Source organism: Rhinolophus hipposideros, assembly GCF_964194185.1.
Source record: "Rhinolophus hipposideros genome assembly, chromosome: 3".
NCBI classification, from domain to species: Eukaryota; Metazoa; Chordata; class Mammalia; order Chiroptera; family Rhinolophidae; genus Rhinolophus; species Rhinolophus hipposideros.
Genome location: NC_138049.1, coordinates 56,502,943 through 56,517,815, shown reverse-complemented (window position 1 = coordinate 56,517,815; position 14,873 = coordinate 56,502,943). Strand labels below are relative to the sequence as shown.

Below are 14,873 nucleotides of genomic sequence, written 5' to 3'. Positions count from 1 at the left end.
CTGGAAAAAATCCCACTTGATCACGGTATATGATCTTTCTTTCACACGTACCGCTGAATTTGCTGTGCTAAAATTTTGTCGAGTATTTTTGCATCTATAGTCATCAGGGATATCGTCCTGTAATGTTCTTTTTTTGGACTGCCATTGTCTTCTTTTGGTATCAGGGCAGTGATAGCCTTGTAAAATGAGTTTGGAATTCTTCCCTACTCTTCTATTTTTTTGGAAGAGTTGTGAGAAGGCTTGATATTAATTCTTCTTTAAATATTTGATAGAATTCCCCAGTGAAGCCATCTGGTCCTGGACTTTTCTTTGTGGTGGCTTCTGATCACTAATTCAATTTCCTAACTAGTAATTGGTCTTTTCAGATTTTCTATTTCTTCATGATTCAGTTTTGTTAGATTGTATGTTTCTAGAAATGTATCCATTTCTTCTAGGTTGTGCAATTTGTTAGCATATAATTGTTCATAGTAGTCTCTTATGATCCTTTGTATTTATATGGTATCAGTTGTAATGTCTCCTCTTTCATTTGTAATTAATTTGAATACTCTTTCTTTTTCCCTGGTAAGTCTAGCTAGTTTTGTCTATTTTGTTTATCTTTTTCAAAAAACAGTTCTTAGTTTCATTAACCTTTTGTATTGTCTCTAGTATCTAATTCATTTATTTCTGCTCTCTGTTATTTCCTTCCTTCCGTTGACTTTGGGTTTAGTTTGTTTTTCTTTTTCTAGTTGCTTGAGGTGTAAAGTTAGGTTGTTTATTTAAGCTTTCTTTTTTCTTAATGTAGGCATTTATTGCTATGATCTTCCCCCTTACACTTCTTTTGCTGCATCCCATATATTTTGGTTTGTTGTAGTTCCATTTTCACTTGTTTAGATATTTTTTGATTTCTCTTTTGATTTCTTCTTTGACCCATTGGCTTTAAAGCAGCATGTGGTTTGGTCTCCACATATTTGTGAATTTTGTTTTCTTCTTGTAATTGATTTCTAGTTTCATGCCATTGTGGTTGAAAAAGATGCTTAATATGATTGTAATCTTCTAGAATTAAGCCTTCTTTTGTGGACTTACATATGATACATCCTGGAGAATGTTCCAAAAAATATATTTCTTAAGTGTACATGAAATGCTTACAAAAACCTATCATGTACTAGTGTTAAGAAAACTTTAATAAATTTTAAAAATTAAGTACTATGTAATCTATGATCTCTAACTACAATGCAATTAAATAAGAACTTAAAAAGTTAAATAAATATCAGTATATTTGGAAATAATAAAACACATTGCTTATGTGTTAAAGAAGTCAGAATGGAAATTTTAAAAAAGTACTCCAAACTGATTGAAAATGAAAACAATACATCATAAAGCTTGTGGGATATAGCTTAATAAGTTAGAATGTTCATTGTAGCTTTATTTATGGTGGCCAAGACATGGAAACAGCCGAAGTGTCCTTCAGTAGATGACTGGATAAAAATGTGGTATATAGGTATACACAATAGAATACTATTGTGCCATAAGAAAAGATGAAATAGTGCCATTTGTGACAATATGGCTGGATCTTGAGATTATTATGCTAGGCAAAGTAAGTCAGAAAGAAAAAGTCAAGAACCATATGATTTCACTGATACGTGGGATATAAAACTGAAAGCAGCAAAGCAAGATAAACAAACAAAAACTCATAGACATAGATAATAGTTTAGTGGTTACCAGAGGGTAAAGCAGGAGGGGCTGGTAGATGAGGGTAAATGGGATCAAATGTATGGTGATGGAAGGAGAACTGACTCTGGGTGGTGAACACACAATGGGATATATTGATGGTGTGTTACAGAATTGTACACCTGAAACCTAGAATTGTACAATTGTAACTTTACTAACCATTGTCACCCCAATAAACTTTAAATAAATAAATAAATAAACAAATAAATAAATAGAAAGGGGGGCAAAAAGAAACCAAAAAATAAACTCCAAGTAGGAGAGAGAATAAAAATAAGAGGAAAGTAATAAACTAGGAAAGAATAATACAGTCAAAAAAATAATCAAAGCTACAAATTTGTGCTTTGAAAAACATGAAAATCTTTAAGGGAGTCTTTAGTTAATTGAAGGCTGATTTGTACTAAAGCTTGGTTATATCTTGGCTAACAAAAAAACAAGCAAATTGTTTTCCCTCAAGGAGTGCTTCTAGTCTCTCATCCACACATGTATTTGTTTTCACTGTCCTTTTGGATTTGTTTTTATTTTTTACTTTTCAGAATTGTAAAACGGTGAACTGGGCAACAGGCAGTGCTCCGTAATGTTAGAATCCTTGTGTTCAAGTGGGTTTGGGACCCTTCATTTTACTACTTATACAATGGAAGAAAGTTTGAGTTTATTATCAAGATACACATTTTAAATACATTTAAATATATTTAATATCAAATTAGCTCAAGGAGTAGAAATGAAGTTAGAATGATTACTGATCATATACACTAATTAACTCATGACTTTTGTTTTTTCCTCAAAAGATGGAATCAGGTGCATATTTTAAACCACTAAGGATATTCTAGAGTAGCCTCAGAATTAAGGTGATTCTCAAAGAGGTGATTCATAAATCTTTAATCAATGTCTGTATTAGCATAATAAATTTTACCTCTGACATCAGATACATATATTTGTTTTCAAAAAAGTCAACATCCTGGGTAGCTCTGTGTTCCATTAGCCATTCTGATATACAGATCAACCATTTTGCAAATGCTCTGTTTATTCTCTTGGCTGGCTCCGTGGTCCTACAAAGCAGGTAACTTTGACAAAGGCTTTTGTGAGCGTTTACTGTTTATACATAATAAATGTTCATGTAAGTATGCAGATTGTCACTTAAAGAGACGTTTGGAATGGAAGTCTTCATGGATAATAGACTCATCATACATTGTATCTTTTTAAAATGAAATTTATTGGGATGACAATGGTTAGTAAAATTACATAGGTTTCAGAAGTACAATTCTACACTACATTATCTCTCACATTGTGTGCTCACCACCCAGAGTCAGTTCTCCTTTCATTCCAGTTATTCACAACTGGTTACAGTTTATGTAATCATTCATTCTGCAACTTTGGTTGCTCACTCAGATATTTATTTTATGGGTGACTATGAAACTATTTATTTAGGCTCACTAACAGTAACGTACTGATGATTGGAGAAACTAGTTATATGTTCAAAAGCAAGCCAGTTCTTTACTACTTGCTGGAAGAATACCCAAGAAAGCAGCCAGAATGGGAAACTAGTGTTTATGAGAAAATGTTGAACATTTTCTCAGAAGATGAGAATAGAAATTCCTAAGTACAAATCAGCAGGTTGAAAAGTACAGGAAAGAGTGGTGGAGAAAACAGTATACATCTAAAAAATATCAATGTTTAAATTTTTTTTAAGTCACAAATCTATACAATCCTTGGATTCTAAGGGCATGGCTGAAATTAATGAAAGTCACACTTAAAGAGTTCATATTGGTCTGTTAAGATCAATACTAAAATCATTTTTTTTTCTCTCTTGAAAAATACCAGTCAATAAACGGCCTCATTAGATTGCCCATTCTGGACTGTAATGAAAGCTAATTTAACTGTCCCTTGTAGGATTCAGCCACACAGGGATGAAGCATGGCAGATGTTGAGAAAGCCTACTATTTCCTTCTACTATTTAGCATGGACTACTTGATCCATTACAAGGGCAACCCCAACAAAAGTATGGTCTTCAATGAATACTTGTTTAAAGATTGAGATTTGGACTTGTTAGTAATGCTCAGGGGAAACAATAAAAATAGATTCCTGAGGAAAGTGAGGTGCTCGTGTGCATTTAGTGGGCGTGTAAGCAAATGTCTGGCAGATAGGCTGCCTCGAATCTGGTGCACTATGGACGATGAGCCGCTCACGGGGAGCAGCTGCATAAGTGTGTAAGTGATAAGTCTGTGTTTCCAGATCACCTCTCCTGCTCTTCATTTACGATTCCTTTCTTTTGGCTAGAGGATATGCTGTCAAGCTGGCACCTCCTCCCCAACGCCTTCTCTCTGCCAGTTTACAGGGGAGTGTTTTGAGAAAAACTGCCAACACTTCCTTTTCCCTTCTCACAGATTAAATAAATTACATCTGCTTAACACATACAGTCTCTGTTGTCCCATGGAACCAGAAAAAAGTTCTCTGGATGATGACCTCAACTGTTATTTTATCTTCTAAATATGTATTCAGTTGGGGAAAGGATGTCATGAATGGTGCGAAATCCTTGTTGTTTCTTGGGTTGCAACGTTGAGTTCAATAGTGGCTCTACCACTTACTGTGTGGCTATCTCAATTTTTCTCTCTTTACATTGAAGACAATACTTAACCTTATATAGCTGAGGAAAATACTGAAAGGTCTCTACTTTCTACATTTAATGAGATACTAGTCAAAATCCTATTGAGACCTTTTTTCCCCATAGGGTGGGGGAATACTTCTCATGTTCTCTAGAAAAGTAAACCTATAATAATGAAGATGTTTTTTTAAATGAATGGGGGAAACTTGCCCTACCCAGTCAAAATAACTGTAAATGTGGTACTGCAGGAAGATAACTTCGGTTAACAGGAGAAAAAAGAAGTTAGTGTGTAACCTAGATACTTTAAATTAGTAGTGACAGAGTATTGTTTCAGTCAATGGGATGGAACACTTAGGTCCATTTTGGGGGGGGAATAGCTAGGAGTTTAATTTCTTTTACTTTAGGCGTTAGTGATTTCCTCCTTTTTGAGCGTGGGTCCCCAAATCTCAAAGGCCCCTTTCATGTACAACAATGATTATAGTTAAAGGCTGAAGAATTATACACATAGGTGATAGATGAAGGCATGAGAATGGACAAGATCATTAAAAAAAGAGTACCAACAGGTCTGTGATTAAAATATTGGGGCACACCTACATTTAGGATGCAGGTGGAGGAAAAGGGACCGAAAGTGAAAAGGTATTAATAGGACGTCAATGATGATTTTTTATTTATTTATTTTTTAAATTATGGAGAAAACGTTTACATTTTATTTTATTTAAAAAAGTATTAATGTATAGTTGGCATACAATATTGTGTTAGCTTCAGGCATAGAACAGTGATTTTACATTAAACACCTTATGATATGATCAACACAGTAAGTCTAGCAACCATCTGTCACCTTGCAGTTGTGTTGTTCCTTTGTATACTACATCCCTGTAGCTTATTTATTTTAAACTGAAAGTTTGTATATCTTAACCACCTTCACCTTTTTCACCCTCCCCCTCCTTCCCTCTAGCAACCATCAGTTAGTTCTCGGTACCTATGGGTCTGTTACTGTTTTGTGTACTTGTTTTAAGATTTCACATAAAAGTAAAGTCATATGGTATTTGTTTTTCTCTGACTTATTTCACTTAGCATAATACCTTCTAGGTCCATCCATGTTGTCACAAATGTTAAGATTTCATTCTTTTTTATGGCTGAGAAATATTCCATTGTGTGTGTGTGTATGGCAGATAACATATATATGACATCATTTTCCATTCATCTATCAATGGATAGCTAGGTCGCTTTCATATCTTGAGTATTATAAAAACTACTGCAATGAAAATAGCTTTTTAAAATTTATTTAGTGTTTTCATTTTCCTCAGATAAATCATCCCAGAAGTGGAATTGCTGGGTCATGGGGCAATTAATTTTTTTAAGTTTTTTGAGGAATCTCCATAATGTTTCCCATAGGGCCTGTACCAATTTACAAGCAAACCAACTGGGTATGAGTTTCCTTTTTTTTCACATCCATGCCAACACTAATTTGTTTATTTTCTGATAGTACTATTCTGACAGGTGTGAGGTTGTATCTCATTGTGGTTTTGATTTGCATTCCACGATGATTAGTGATGTTGAACATCTTTTCATGTATCTGTTGGCCATCTGAATGACTTGTTTGGAGAAAGATCTATTCAGGTCCTCTGCCCATTTTTAAATTAGATTTTCTTTTTTTGTTGGGGGGATGTTGATTTGTATGAGTTCCTTACATATTTTGGATATTAACCCCATGTCATTTGTGAATATCTTCTCCCATTCAGTAAGTTGACTTTTCATTTTATTGATGGTTTCCTTCACTGTGTAGAAATTTTTAGTTCAATGTATTCCATTTATTTTTTCTTTTGTTTCCCTTGCCTTAGGAGACATACCCCCCAAATATTGCTATTACTGATGTCAGAGTTTACTGCCTATGTTTTCTTCTAAGAGTTTTATGAATTTAAGTCTGGTTTTTAATCCATTTTGAGTTTATTTTTACATATGCTGAAAGAATGTGGTTTCACTGTTTTGCATGTACAAGTATCTGTCCAGTTTTCCCAGCACCACTTATTGAAGAAACTGTTATTTCCCCATTGTATATTCTCGTCTCCTTTGTTGTAGATTAGTTGTCCATATTTATGGGCTCTGTATTTTGTTCCATTGATCTATATGTCCTTTTATATGTCGGTACCATACTGATTATTGTTATTTTTGTTTTAAAGATTTTATTGGGGAAGGGGAGTGGGACTTTACTAGGTGTACTTCCGGTTCTTTTTCAAAGTCAAGTTGTTGTCCTTTCAATCTTAGTTATGGAGGGCACAGCTCAGCTCCCATTCCCGTTGCCGTTGTTAGTTGCAGGGGGCACAGCCCACCATCCCTTGTGGGAGTTGAAGAATGGAACCGGCAACCTTATGATTGAGAGCCCATGCTCCAACCGAGCCACCCAGAAGCTCATCGGCAGCTCAGCTCAATGTGCCGTGTTCAATCTTAGTTGCAGGGGGCACAGCCCACCATCCCTTGCATAAGTCGAGGAGTTGAACCGGCAACCTTGTGGTTGAGAGCCCACTGGCCCATGTGGGAATCAAACTGGCAGCCTTCGGCATTAGGAGCACGGAGCTCCAACCACCTGAGCCACCGGGCCGGCCCCAGTACGATACTGTTTTAATTATTATAGCTTTGTAGTATAGTTTGAAATCAGGGAGTGTGATAGATACCTCAGACTTTGTTCTTCTTTCTCAAGATTGCTTTGGCTATTCAGGGTCTTTTGTGGCTCCATATAAATTGCAGTATTATTTCTTCTAGCTTGGAGAATGCCATTGTTATTTTGACAGGGACTGTATTGAATGTGTAGATTGCTTTGGGTAATATGTACATTTGAATGCTATTAATCATTTCAATCCATGAGCATGGTACATTTATTTGTGTCCTTTTCAGTTTTTTCTTCAGTGTCTTGTAATTTTCAGAGCACAGGACTTTCACCTCCTTGGTTAAATTTATTCCTAGGTATGTTATTCTTTTTGATGCAATTGTAACTAACCAGTTTTGACAACTTATTTAACTAGTCTAAGGCAGTTTTATTAAATGAGAATAATGCTACCTATCTGATCACTGTTCTGAAGATTAAATGATTACAAATATATGTATACCTATGTATGTATGCACACACACAAGCATATAAACATATAGACTAGCATTTAGCAGGAACTTAATACATATTTCTGGTATTATACTGTGAGAACAACAATGCCAAGGTATGTTCATGATGGCATAACTGAATTTAAAGGCAGCCTTCCTTTTATATGTGCACAGCGTAATTTTAAGCAATCATTGTTGACATGCGGGCTTTTCTTTTGTAGGTATTGGATGTAAGCAGAGAAGGCAAAGAAGAAGTATTCTATGGGCCTACACTTCCTTTTGCTTCCAATGGAATAGCAGCATGCTTCCTTCCAGCTCCATATTTCACATGCCCTAACCTTCAAACTCTTCAAGTGCCTCATCACAGGATTGGCACCATCTGAAAAGCCAGTGCTCTGTTCATACCCATAAACAGGAGGGAAAAAAGCAGCCTGACTTTTACTGGGCATGAAAAGACTCAGTGCTCAATGCTTCCTTGCTTTGTTTCGTAGGTCTTATGTTCTGATAAACAGTAGCAAAAAAAAAAACACAACAAAAAAAAACACAACAATTTTCTAAAATACGTCACTGAAAATTCCTGTCACCCTTCTCAGTGTGTCACATACAATACTATATGTATGACTTTTACTGTAGTGTAGCTTAGTGCTGACTTCATGGTCCATTACTGTTCTGTGAGTATTCTTTGTCTACTTTTTCTAATCAGTGCTGTCTAGGACAACGTGACACTGTTGGTAAGTCAATTTATTTCACAAGTACTCTCACCAATGATCTTAAAAGAAATCTTCAGTACTTAATCCCTTTACTGTTTAAACCTGGGTTTGTAATTTTTCTTTAAAAATTTAAAATTATGCAGCCCTGCTCAATAGTCAGCATTATGACGACATAAGTTTTTAAATGCCATAGTTTATTCAAGGTAATACGAATAATAGAAGTACACTGGAACAGCAGTTGGAATACCCAGGTTTTTTACCTCAGTAATTACTCTGTGACCTTGGGCCAGAGGCTTAACTTGCCAGTACTTCAGTTTTTCCACTTTTTAAGGAAGGCAGTTATTGATTTCCATATTAATTTAGAAGAATGCTGTGAAGATTGGGCAAATGCTCTGAAGTACTTCACCTAAGAAAAAAATGTCACTCAAATTCCAAGGTTTTTTACTGTCTTTAGAACCTTGTAACTGAACAGGGAGATTATTTTTGAAGTTTAAAAATTACTAGGTAGAACTCTGAACACATGCTATGGGATAAATGATTCTGACAGGCATGTGAAAGAGATATGCTAATTAGGAAAAAGGGAGTTTACCAAAGCTTACTATTCCTAAACTTGTACAAATCCTTGCCTCAAATAGTAACTCTCAAACATCTCATTTAAACTCATTTTGTGAAAAATGACATTATATAGCTCAAAAAAATTAGGCGTACTAATTTTGGTACCATAAAGTGCTTTGACATAAATGAACCTAGAATCAGTAGTTCTAATAAAAGTTTTTCCACTTTGTTAAAGGTTATGTTGATCTTGAGGAATTCACTTGTGGAATTCTTTCCACCACCAATATATATTTTATTACTACCACTTTTAATAATGCTTAAGGATTTTTTAGGCTAGGTTTTTGGATTTGCTTTGTCTATAACAAAAAATAAAACAACTCAATAATCGTATTTGAACATAAATTCAAGAAGTATAATGTGAGTTTTCCCCCTTTCCTAATCTTGTTAAAATCTAAGTCACCTTTACTCTGACATTTTTTTCCTTTGCACAGTTTAATCATTTAATAATCCTTGTCTTATTGGAAGTTCTCATTTTATTCATGTAACCATTTTAGAAATCAGAAGTGAATGAATAACGATTTTTATTCTAGATAGAGAATTCACCAATTTTATACTCATACATTATAAGATACCTAAAATATTAATTTTTAAATAAATATACATGTAAAACTTCTGGTTATTCAAACTAAAGGGTGGGAAACTGGGGGTAAGGAAAAAACGTAGTTTTAAAAGAACAGATTTAGTTTACACAAACAACCTTTAGAAAATTTGTACAGTTCTGAAAAGTAAAAAGTGATATTGATCATTGTTATTTGGAAGGATGACTGAGAATCTCTTTAAAAGGCATAAACCATCTAAACTAAATTCTGAAAATGTCTTACCAAGTCAGGAAAATGGACTCCAGCAGAAATCTTTTCAACAAGGACTTAAGCAAAAAATATTTCAGATTCATTAAAATTTCTACTTGACATACAAATTTTCCCTCTGGTAGTTTTACCTTATAAAACCATTAAAATCTATAATCCCAGGCCCTATGTCCAATGAATGGAAACAGTCTAAAAATGAGCTTGCTTAATGATAAAGGCAGGCTGAGATTACTCTTGATTATTGCTGTGTAGATTTCTAATTATTAATTTAAAATCAGTATATTTTCTCAAACCTCTCCTTGGTGAACTTTAACATAGTATTTGCTAATATTACAAAATTGAACTCAAATTTTTAAAGCTTTACATAGTTTCAGAAACAACCTTTATAATTATAGCCAAAGAACAGCACTTGAAATACAACATACCTTCCCTAGAAAGACTCAGATCATTTACAATTAGATAATTTTCCTCAAATTATCAATAAGAGCTAATAAGAAAAAACTATGTTTGGTCATATAAACTAAATTCCATTGAAACTATTCCAATATATATTTCCCATATAAGTGCATTATCCTATAGTAATTCATTTTTTATTTTCACTCTTCAACATTAAAGACCGTAAATGTATTTGTATTTAAACTATTAATTTGAATTTCCATAGGAAGACCATGAAAGTTCCAACAAGTCACACATCACTTCAAGATTTTAATTTAAAAACTAAAAAGTACCACATAGATATTATCAGTGTTCTTAGTGTGGAAGGAAAAGCCAGCAAAGACATGAATCTCTAATATACTGTGTATGTAAAACACAACAAGATTCCTTAGATCCTTACCAACAAAATGCCAATTAGGTTATGAGTAGGGTATTTTTCATACTTTTCATATTTTCCTCCTGGTTTAACTACATGTATATTGTATCCCCTTCAAGACACTGCAACAGCTGGAAAACGAGTGTTTTACTATAGAGTATAAATGCAACAGGAATAAGAAATCATTCCTCCCATTAACATGGTTTGTTTTTATTTTGGTTTTCAAATAGTCCATCTGTCATAAAGAGGGAAGTTGAATAATCATGGGCAAGTGTAAGTTAAATACATACATTTTTATTATACATCCTTATTATATGCACAAAATAACTTACAAACATGCATATAAAATAAGAATGTCTAGAATTTTTCTAAAAGCACAATTCACAGATGCAATAAATCAGATAACTGTTAGCACAACAAAAACTTGAATAAGCAGAAATTGATCAATTCCAATCGTTTGCTACTGATTTTGGTAACCTTAGTAAGATAGTTTATCACAGAATCCAAATACAAATCTCTTATTAAATATGTGAAAGAATATGCTACTTGGCTAGCTTCCCAAAGCAACTGTTTTAACCAAAGCATGTTATTTATATTGGGATACTATAAACTTGACAATATTTTTAACCCTAGGAGTAGACAGGAGACCAGTTTTGGGAAAATATAAGATCTATAAAAAGTATATCAATCAAAAAGCAGTGGTTTAATACTGATATTACAGCTTTTAATGGGGATTCTGTATCTACCTTTTATCTTTGAAACACAAGTGCTATGTTAACATGTAGTATTTAGAGAAGGTAGGTTTCACAGAGACTTTGACCAACTGCAGACGCTTGTCAAATTTTCATATGAAACAATCTTAACAAATGAGAAGTAAAAATAAAAACTCAAAGATTCTGTAAAAGTACATGAAAACAGGTCCATGGTCCATGTAATTCTAGAACAAAGTAGCTTTAAAATTTTGTGATAACGCATGAGAGAAGATAGTAACAATAATGGGTACTGAGCGCATACTCATATTCTAACAAACTACAAATATCTTTTTACATAGATGCCCAGGAAGAAAAAGTCAAATATGCTTAAGAAGAAAAGAAAATATACTAGGATGAGGTAAAGATATAAAAGTTTTAAAGTATGAAACTCTTCTAATGCAAATGAACTCAATACTAAATGATTTTTGTACAGAGACAATACTCCATGTTTTTTTTTCTCCCCCATGGACACTTAATTAAATGTTGAATTGAAATTTAAATCATAACCAATTCTGAATGTCTAATAAAGTCATTTCATCATGCTGTGTCCTTCAGTCATCTCTTTTACACCCCATCTGATTTTTCACAGAAATGATTGGACTGGAATCCTCTCAGAGTATATAATGAACATGGCATTCAGTCACCCTTACACAGTCTAGTTTCCTGCTTGAGGTAAGTTTGGACAGAATGGTAGAATCAGATGGCAGAAAGTCTCCTGATTAAAGGGTTTGACTATCAGCGTATTAACAATGAGAAGTAATTTGAGTGCCCTGAGCAGAAAAGTAAGAAGAGCAAAGTAATATTGTAGAACTACTAATGTCAGAACTGTGGCAAGGATTAATCTCAGGAAAGGAGACCAGAGATAAGGAGGTAAGAGATTATAGTGCCCAACAGAAAAAAGTTTGGATGTACAACATGGCAAAAAATAGCAAGAACGTGTACTGCTGATCAACTGAAAGTAGGGAACAATGAAGAATCCAAGATGCCTCTGAAGTTTCAAGCCTAAGTCACCTGGGAAAACAATGTATTCCCTAGGTAGAAAATAAAGGCACTGGAATATCAGATGACAAGGGCAGCTCGACCAGCAGCCTTGAGATTTCAGGAAGATCCAACTAGAGAGGTTTAGAGAGAAATGAGCACTAGAAATAGATCTGAAAGAGAAAACTACGAGCTAGTGTTATCAGTCGCCTTCTAGAAGAATGTTGAGACAGCAAGTAAGGGCCAGATCTTCCTACTGAGGACAAGGGAGAACATGAAGGTGTTCTCAACGTACAGGAGAAAGGAGCAGTATCACTGAGAAAAGGATGAGAAGGTCAAGGGAAATGCAGATGTCACGGAGAGGCCAAAGAACACGAGCAATGAGAACCTACTCTCAGATTTCACAAAAAGAGTGGCTTACATTACAATGTACCAGAAGCGGCCTCAGCAATTACAAGGTATTTAGGGGAGAACAAATATTAAGGAAGCAGGTAGTAGCTACTCTAAGTCTGGGAATGGAAAAAGAAAAGACGGCAATAATTGGAGGGTCAGTGAAGATGTTCAAGAAAAGGAACTGAGTCATATATTTTTTTCAATTAAAAAGAAACAGCTTTAAAATTTTACTTATAAATAAGAAACATACATATATATACATAAACCTGTATTGTTACAGACTTCTTGTTGTAAGTGATTTTTAAAGTACAAACTTTAGTTATTCTTAGCATCTGCAGATTATACCCTAATGCGTGATTCAGCGGTAGCTTTTCTTATCCCTTAAAAGTTTCATATACTAAGGAGCAAGATTCTCAAAGATATATTTATCAATCTTCCTTGGGGAAAAAAAAGCATACTATACATGATAATCTCTTTAAAGGCATCACCTTAAATAGATAAAACAGTTTAATATATCACTATCATAAAAGAAACTCATTGCTCTGAAAACTATTAAGTAATCTTAAAGAGGCTTTTATCCATTTCATTTGTTGAAGTAATGACAGTTGATTTGGGGGGGGAAATAAACCATTTGTATGTCATGAAAATAACAGATACTCCTTTAGTCCTCACAGATTAAAATTAGGACAGGGCTATTAACTATATTTTGCTGATTGCAAAACATTTCATTTTCAAAGATAGTTCTTGAGCCAGAAAAGGGTTGAAATGTTTTCTTGAGAGGAATAGAACCATGATAAAAACTAGAGTTCTGAGAAGAAAGTGATAAATTATTTGAAAGATAGCAAACATGACACATTAAGAAAACACTGAAAAATAGTAGGATCATTCATCTAGGACATATTAAAGAAAGAGGAACAAAATCGAGGTATTCTTTACCTTTGTGCATGAATATACAGTAATGTCTGTACATCTCCAAACAGAACATAGGCCACCAAATATTTTCACATACATTATCCCATTGGTTCTTACCAAATAGTGTAAAATAGAAAAAGAATTACTCTTTGTTTCTCCACTAAGAAACTGAGGCTCAGAAAAGTTAAGTAATTTGCTCGAGGTCACAAAGCAGTGCTGGGTTTAAGACCCAGAGCTCTTCTGATGAAATAATGCTCACCACAAAAAAGGAGTCAAGTACAAGAGCCCAAATGGTAAAATAAATCTGGATGGGACAGTTAAAGAGTTGAGAGATAATAGCTACTAAAAGAAACTAAATTGGTTCCCTATCAACATAAACGATGCTAAATTATAAGAGGCTCTCCTTCAAGAGCAGGAAGATAAATCAGCTGACTTCTCAGAAGTCTTCTGTTCATTTGCAATCTTAAGATTCTCCAGAATATTATTAAGCCTCTTCTTAAAGACTGTTGTTTATCGTCTTCCTGGTAGGTCTTTTAATGGCAACTCCAAAAGAAAGGATGAGTAGAGCAAAACATCTGGCAAATGGAATCTTAACATAAACACTGTTGGCCTAGGTTGAAAAAAATATTATATATTACCTGAATAATCATTTAGCCAGGTTCAGTCTCATTCCTCACAGTTAAGTGTGCTTGGGAAGGGTCTTATTTATTATCCTGCTTCTCACACAGTATAAAAAAGGATAACAAATAGTCCCATCTCCTGACCATCCCCCCGTCCAAACAAAACAAAACAAAAAAAAGTAAACTTGAAAAAGCATCCTATTAAAACATAACTTGTAGAAAACAAAAAAGAAAAACAAACCACAAGGCAGAAAGTAACATTATAGTAAAAAGTCCATAGATCAACCTGCTTAGGGGTTGTACCCAGGTAACATTCGCAGTTAGAAAAGGTTCTTTAGTTTAAAATCTCTTCAAAATAGAATGCAGTTTTGCCAAGTTCCAAAGATCCTGTAACACAATTAACCTTTATTTCCTTAATTGTATACTTTATACTTACAGTTATATAAAGTAAAAATCCTAGAAAGTATTTTTAACAGAACATGATACAACCAGTTAAAAGTAGGAGTTAGAATGATGGGAAGTGGCTTCAGATATAAGAAAAGAGAAACAGCAAAAAACACTAGATGTCATCATTTTCCAGTCTCTGTATCTCATCTTGTCCCACTTGTCCTAGGTGAGATAAAAGTTTGCTATAGGCTTTCCTGTTTAAGAAAAAAGAAAAGAAGGCAGATATATTTGTTACCTTCCCTATTATTTTTCATTGAAGGATTTACAAATTGAACCTGCCTGAATGTGTCTCTACACACACACACACACACCCATGTGATTGAAGTATTTTGATTCTTTAACAACCTTGGGAACATATGAATTCTAGTATGAGTGCTGACCACTCTAAATCAACCTTTTCAGAAACTACAGGCTTATTTCCACAATGTTG

General features: G+C 34.1%; 2 protein-coding genes across 6 annotated transcripts in view; one reads left to right on the top strand and one right to left on the bottom strand.

Moving 5' to 3' along the window:
- Nucleotides 1–9,329, top strand: part of KLHL32 (kelch like family member 32) — a 191,974-nt gene extending 182,645 nt beyond the window's left edge. For all 5 annotated transcript variants that reach the window (XM_081044937.1, XM_081044940.1, XM_081044939.1 and 2 more), the window contains one exon: nucleotides 7,621–9,329. In XM_081044937.1, coding sequence (XP_080901063.1) covers nucleotides 7,621–7,782 — 162 coding nt within the window. In that variant the 3' untranslated portion in view covers nucleotides 7,783–9,329. The remainder of the gene's footprint in view (nucleotides 1–7,620) is intronic.
- A 1,285-nt stretch (nucleotides 9,330–10,614) lies between these two features.
- Nucleotides 10,615–14,873, bottom strand: part of MMS22L (MMS22 like, DNA repair protein) — a 113,565-nt gene continuing 109,306 nt past the window's right edge. The window contains exon 25 of the mRNA XM_081044935.1: nucleotides 10,615–14,637. Coding sequence (XP_080901061.1) covers nucleotides 14,556–14,637 — 82 coding nt within the window. The 3' untranslated portion in view covers nucleotides 10,615–14,555. The remainder of the gene's footprint in view (nucleotides 14,638–14,873) is intronic.